The sequence below is a fragment of the Netta rufina genome (assembly GCF_964035555.1).
Source record: "Netta rufina genome assembly, chromosome: 2".
Classification (NCBI taxonomy): Eukaryota; Metazoa; Chordata; class Aves; order Anseriformes; family Anatidae; genus Netta; species Netta rufina.
In genome coordinates, this window is record NC_140124.1 from 85,427,741 (window position 1) to 85,434,955 (window position 7,215).

Consider the following 7,215-nt stretch of genomic DNA (forward strand, 5'->3'; position numbering starts at 1 on the left):
CACTCCACTGGGGGCTACTGAAAAATTCCTAGAGGTGCTACGTGGTACCAAAAAACAAGGAAAGCAGTGCTGAGGGCTACTGAATAATCCACACTGTCAAACTCCAATTATCTGACATTTAGAAGAGATGCTAAATATAATTTAGAATCGATTTGCCTTCAGGGTAAAAAAAAATATTTCTCATTATTAGCAGTCGTGTATTTGATAAATCAGGAGTGCCCAAAGCAAATACTGACTCGCGTAAATTAGGTTTTATAGATCTTATTTTTGTCTAGCGCTCATTTTCCGCCAGCTGTGGAAGCGCTGAGTGGGAAGCGCAATTAAAACGCCACGGTAAATGACAAATGGCCATTGTGCTGGGGTGTTCCGCAGGGAGCCAGCGCAATGCTGACTTCCAGGACACGATGAGAAACACCGCCCGATTGTACGGTACAGACAGCCGGCGCTTTGCTTAATTAGGTGTTTAATTAAACGGAGTGGGAGCCTGGCGGAGTCCGACAGGCACCCGCCATCTTGGGCGGCTGTGGGCGGGGGCGGGGCGTCACCTCCTCCCCTCCCCCTAACCCTCCCCTCCCTCCCTCCCGCTCTGCTCCCGCGCATGCGCGGTGCGCCGGAAGCGGCGGCGGGGCGGTGGCGGCGGCCGGGGCGGCCATGGCGATGTCGGAGAAGTTCGACTCGCTGGAGGAGCACCTGGAGAAGTTCGTGGAGAACATCCGGCAGCTCGGCATCATCGTCAGCGACTTCCAGCCCAGCAGCCAGGCCGGCCTCAACCAGAAGCTGTGAGGCCTCCCGCGCGGCGCCATTCCCCCTGAACGGGCCCCAAAGCAGCCCAAACCCGACCCAAAGCCCACCCAAAACACCCCCAGAACAGCCCAAGCCCACTTGAAACACCCCAAAACATCTCCAAACCGACCCAAATAGCCCAAACCTGACCCAAAATAGCCCCAGAACACCCCAAACCCACCCAAAACAGCCCAAAACACCCCCAAAACAGCCCCAGCCCACCCAGAACACCCCCAAAACAGCCCAAACCCACCCAAAACACCCCCAAAACAGCCCAAGCCCACCCCAGACACCCCCAAAACACCTCAAAACCGACCCAAACAGCCCAAACCCAAACCAAAACACCCCAAACCCACCCAAAACATCTCCAAAACACCCCAGACCCCCCAAAAAAACACCAAACCCACCTGAAACACACCAAAACACCCCAAACCCAACCCAAAACACCTTAAACACGCCCTGAAACACCCCTAAGCCCACCCAAAACACCCCAGTCCCAACCCAGAACAGTCCCAAAGCGACCCCAAACACCCCCAAACCCACCCCAAACATGACCCACATCCCATCCTGGTGCCTTTTTTTCCTCACAACCCACCCCGTTTTCTCCTCGTAGGAATTTCATGGTGACGGGCCTGCAGGATATCGATAAGTGCCGGCAGCAGCTTCACGACATCAGCGTGCCCTTGGAGGTGTTCGAGTGAGTGCCCTCCTGCCTGGGGCGTGTGCTGGGGGACTCTGGGGGCTTTCTCCTTCAGCACCTCCTCCCAAAAACACATTCCAGGGGGTACTGGGAAATTATAAACTATATGCCTGATTTCACCTCTTCCACATATATTTTTTAATTTACGTTGGATGACACTATACATGTAGGCAGTAATATAGCTTCTGTCCCATCTAGCAATACAGTAAGTAATCCTTCCTTTTGGAAATGCACTTCTACACTAGGTTAGAATCAGGGTAGTAGAGTTGCAAACAAAAATAAATTAGGCCAGTACATAGGTATTTTAATTTCACTAGTGGCAATCATCCTCCTGTCAGAGATTTAACTGTTAAAAGTAAAATTCTGATTGTAGAATAAGAGCTTTACAAGGCAGCTTTTATGCAGAAGACTAGTAAATTGTCAGCATCTTGTAAAAACAAAAATATCATTGGTTTGCTATGTTCTGGTATGGTGTTATCTGTATGGGGCTTTCTCATAGGCCTTTCATTCATTATTTATCTATGATAGTACTCCTAAATATTCCTTTTTCTTCATTCAGGGATGGAGTTTCCCTTTGTCTAATACTTAAGCATATTTTTATTTTGCTATATTATGTTTGCTTGTTCAGGTGCTGATACAATTTTTACTCTTTAATATTGTACATATACTTGTTCCTCGAGTTGCGTGGTGTCTTATGCGTTAATTGCTTACCATGTGCTGACTAAACTATTTTATAGTTATTACCCTTGCAGTTACCATGGAAGGGTTCACCTTTCTACTTTCATATGTAGCTATTGTATGAGAGGAGCTGGGTATTATATTTTTGATATTTTCTTCAAAGATCCAGGCTCTCTGGAAACAAAGATTTAAAACAGCATGTCAGGAGAGCTGCTTGCTCTCTTCCTTGAGTTATATTTTGAAAGTGACTAATCTAAACTGTGTTCTTCAAAATTCACGTCAGAAAACAGTAATTAAAAAAAAAAATCAGAGCGAATACTTATGTTCCTTGGAGAACTTTCTAGTACCAATGCAGTCCCTTAGGCAGTATCTGTTCTATTTTCAGATACATAGATCAAGGTCGCAACCCTCAGCTTTACACCAAAGAGTGTCTGGAGCGAGCTTTGGCTAAAAATGAGCAAGTAAAAGGAAAAATTGACACAATGAAGGTAAGCCAGAAATAATGAAGTTTCTAATGGATTTGGTTCAGTCCTTTCCCCAGATATATATGGGGGGAGGGATTTCACTTGTGCAGTTATTAAATCCCCTAATGTGATTTGCATTAGGGATTGCTCTGCATCCTTCTGTCTTAACAGGGAGGCCAGTACAGGAAGCTTGCAATTCACAGCTGGAGATGCAGATGTTGCTATGAATTCATTTCGACTAAAAGTATATAGTGTTGCAGATCTTTTGTTATTTGTGTTCTGAATACTAATGGGTACCTCACACTGTTACATATCTGTAACAGCGTGACGTGTGTAAATTTAGAAATAAGCAAAACAGAAGGGGTATTTTTACAGTCTTGAATGGGTCTTATCATGTTTGCCATTTTTAATAGTCTATATGAGCACAAGTTAGTCTTTATTGAATGACTTTAAATGTATGCCAGTGTTTAGGGTTTTTTGAACTTGCACTTTTATCCAGAAAGAACTTAAGCATTCTGGTATACGGTTTTAACTACTGCTGAATGGCAAAATTAGAAAAGGAGGTTCAGTGAGACTTAAGAAATGGGTGTTTGTGTTTCATAATGTTCTTAGGCTTGATTTTAAAATTAGTGTGGAGGATGCTGCAGAATGCAGACATACATGTATCTGTATATTCTCAGCATTTTTTTCTTTTGATAGAATGGACCTTGCTTGTAAAAGTTGTAGGAACAGTTGTGCATTTCTGAAGCAGGTGTGAGTTCCGTCTTAGAGGTGGAGGGGATTACACAGCAAATCAAGTGGCCATGTCCTTTATCAGCTTTGCATCAATAACATCATCTAAACAAGTCACCTTCACAGTAAAGGGTGTATGACTGGAACAGAATGTCTTAAACTTGGAAGTGTTTATGGTTACTTTCTGGAGACTGTATTTAAAACAAGTTGAATGGCCTTCATTCTGATCTGACTTCCTGTTTGTTCTGGGTGATCTTGGATGGGTAACGGGGGGGAAAAGACTACTTGCTTTCCTTTAATTTCAGTAATGCCACTTACTTACCATATCCTTCCATCATCATCTTCTACTAGAAAGGGAAATAAAATGCATAGGACTACTCCAGTACTTTCTTTTCCATCCCAGGAGATGAGAAGGTAGTTGCAGCAGGGAGGGATTCTTGCTTCAAAATTGTCCTAAGAAATTCATGGAAAGCATCTGAAAGGAATGTGGTGGTAAAAGTAAGGAGAAAAAAAATATTTGAAGGTTAAGGTTCTGAGTCCAGCATATTTTTTATGCAATTTTTTATTCCTTAAGTTATAATGCATGGAAGAAACTGCTTAGAGATAGGGAGACCAGACCCTAGACAGGTATTGATGCACCGGAGTATACCAGAGAGCTGCTTTATGTTTCTTAGGTGAAGATGCTAGTTGATTTATAGCTAATTAAAAGCATTTTAGTCTGATCCTTCTCTAGCAGATTTCATGCTAGTGTTTTCTTTGACTCTTGTAAACATTACTGTGGATGTGTGGGGTCTTTTTTAAGATAATTATGTTCTTTTCCTTTCCAGAAATTTAAAAGTTTGTTAATTCAAGAACTTACGAAGGTGTTCCCAGAAGACATGGCAAAGTACAAAGCTATTCGAGGAGAAGATCCTCCTCCTTAAGTTGGCCTTTAACTCTAAAATTGTCAATTCTATAAATTGATGCTTACCACTCTTTATAAAAACATTGACTGAAGAGGTGGGGTATCCGAGACTTCGTTAAAAACTATACTACAGATGGCTTTGATAAGGACACAAAGCAGCCTGATGATCGCTCATGGTTCTGGTCTGAAGCTACTGCATTTTTATGAAGGCTTTCACTCAAAGATTGGTGTTGAAACTTCTTGTGGTACTTGGTTCTTTCTTGAAAGGTTTTGGAAATGTTTGGATAACCTGCAGGTGATTATATAGCATTTACTACGAAGTGCATTTCCGGAGCAGAAAATCATGTTTTTTTGTCTTCTGAAAAATGTGCTCCAGGGTTGTGGGTTCATTTGTTTTTGAGAAATATATTTATTATACTGTTTTTTTTTTTTTTTTTTATTATTTGTAATCTGTTTTTATCACTGTACAAACAGTTGACTGTGTTCACCTTGGAAAATTCTGCTGAACAGGAGCCTGTCGGGCTGCAGTTTGCATGTGTCATAGTGAATCACAGCCAAGAAAACCTTCAGATACGTGTTTTGTTCTGTAAACTGCAGTGCAGGTGACTGATGTAGAAATGGAGAATATTCAGGGATAAACTCCTCAACAATGTTAATATTTTGTGTAGTATTTAATGTAGGCCTTTGTTCATTTTCTTTAGGCAAGTTGAGAATAAAAATTTGAAAAAAAACTTTCTCTTGTGTGTTACTCTTTAGAGAAAGAACCGAAAGCTGTGTAAATTAACATATTTATCAGTGTCAGTGAAGGAAATGAAGTAGGTATCAAAACTTGGGTGTTACAAGTTATATTTACAGGTATTTTTACATCTTGGCATTTTGCTTTTTGTGGGGAAAGCTTTAATTGAAGCAGGAGATTTTGGGGATCAGTGATTTTCACACGAAGTGTTTCTGGATAGATTCAAACTCATTTGTGAGATCTCTTACTGTTTATATGCAAGACAGTCCTGAAAGAAAACAGCTTGATGGGATTGCTACCCAGGGGAATAGTGCGGAAGACTGCTTTTACAGTGAAAGAAACCAAATTTGCATATAAAAACTTGACCTTGCTGAAGGGGAAGAGAGTTTTCATTTTCTTCCCCTTTACTACTGAATTGTGTTTCATGTTTCATAGATACTTAACATTCAATTTCACATAGTTTCACAGATCAAGCAATTCAAGAAACTTGTTATCACAAAAGAAGTAGCATAATGTCTATTACGATTATTAGCTACTTTGATGAAGTACAGCCTTTGGAGTATCTGTAATGTCAAGCATACTTATTCCTGACCAGACTGGCACAACAAAAGGAAAAAAAATGAGAAAACTGGCTGTTCCTCGGAATTAGTTATTGAAGAGTTGCCACAAGATAGTCCAAAGAGATCTAAATCGTCCCTGATACTACCCTGCCTTGCCTTAGTATGCTGATATCCTTTTCCTTGTACTCCTTCCAACCACTAGTCGCACTTTTCACTCCACAATGTTACTGCATGAACTTGGCAGAAAACAGCAATAAAGAAAAAGCACATAAACTTCCCTCCCTCCCCCCTGCTTTGCCTGGATTGCAAGGGCCTGAGGAATTGTCGAGGTGTGGATTGCCAGCTCTAAAGAAAGTGAACAGAATACGAGGCAGGAGTGCAGAAAGCAGAGTGTTTTTAAGGCGCATGTGATGTGTTGGGCAGCAGAGCTGGAGAGCAAGAGCACCGGCAGCAGGCAGGTGAAATGTTCCTAGGACAAGAAGACAGTAGGTAACTGGCTTGGTTATGGGGTGTTTGCTGTGATACCATTCAAAACCTTTTATATACATATATGTATCTTTGTTTTAAATATATTTTAAAATGTAGTATTCATTTTCAAATTAGTTTCTACACACATGATTACTTTGAATTTTAGGCCTAGTGTATTGATTTGTAATAGTATCACACAGTGTTCATCCATTAATGTGAGAGTCCTATCAGAAATTTACATTCTAGATGTGTGAAGCTTGAAAAATTAGATGTGTCTCTATCAGTTTATATGCTGACTGGCACTCTGTTGATCATCTCAGAGCAAAGCAGCTTAATATGGTGTAGGTATTTTTTGTAACATGTTCTTTCCATATCTATATTCCTATATTCTATCTATTTATATTCTATCTATGCTATTTATTCTGTAGAAACCACTAATGGGATACTAGAGTTTTATACAGTATAGATTTAAACATACTGCTGATGGGAAAAGAAGAGGTGAGGAGGAAAGGGGTTATAAATTCACTGGAAACAGGATTTTTTACTTGACAATCAACACACTAAAGAGTATTCAGAAGTTAGCATTCTGAATATTAAATGTGTCCTGAAAATTTCCTGTTCTTAACAGAAAGAAACGAGTTGTGTGTGTTATTTCAATGTGTCACAGCTGCCTCCTCCAGCTGTGGAACTGAACCATTTCTTCATGTCTCTGCTGCTTTCCACTTCTAAGAACACCAGCAGGGCAGGGGGAGATGAGATTTTTTTTTTTCTGGCAGGGGATGGTGAAATAGAAATGCTGCTCATAGGATCTGTGAATTTTCTGTGCTTTGGTGGGCTCAGTGTGGCAAGCTCTTGAAGTTGGGAGCTCTTGAAATTGGTTAATTGTCCAGTAAGCATCCTTTCCTCATCCTCAACTACCGCCTGCATGTCACTCTACAGGAATGTCAGTGTGTTTTGGGATTAGGCGGTCTCCTCTACCCTGTGGAAAAAGCTATTCACTGTGCTGCCATTACAACCTCACTGTCCTTCTATAAAATCATAGAATCACAGAATCATTAAATCATAGACTGAAAAGCTGTACTGACTTGGACTAAATCTGTTCATTTGATTTGTTTGCGAACAGCATTCAATTTAAGACATTTTCTCCTGACACTGACACCAATTTACAGATTTGATTGTGCCAGCTGCAT

General features: G+C 41.0%; 1 protein-coding gene across 1 annotated transcript; it reads left to right on the plus strand.

The window, feature by feature from the left end:
* The first annotated feature begins 616 nt into the window (after positions 1-616).
* On the plus strand, positions 617-4,978 carry MED10 (mediator complex subunit 10). Its single transcript, XM_084282344.1, has 4 exons — positions 617-779; positions 1,397-1,480; positions 2,547-2,649; positions 4,185-4,978. Exons 1-4 carry the CDS (start codon positions 652-654, stop codon positions 4,278-4,280), a joined length of 411 nt encoding a protein of 136 aa, XP_084138470.1. The 5' UTR covers positions 617-651; the 3' UTR covers positions 4,281-4,978.
* The last annotated feature ends 2,237 nt before the right edge of the window (positions 4,979-7,215 follow it).

Excerpts from the sequence above, each read along its gene's own strand:
- MED10 (XM_084282344.1), top strand. The coding sequence starts at position 652 with ATGGCGATGTCGGAGAAGTTCGACTCGCTGGAGGAGCACCTGGAGAAG. Across the intron at positions 780-1,396 it reads GCCGGCCTCAACCAGAAGCT|GAATTTCATGGTGACGGGCC; the intron begins GTGAGGCCTCCC and ends TTCTCCTCGTAG. Across the intron at positions 1,481-2,546 it reads GTGCCCTTGGAGGTGTTCGA|ATACATAGATCAAGGTCGCA; the intron begins GTGAGTGCCCTC and ends TTCTATTTTCAG.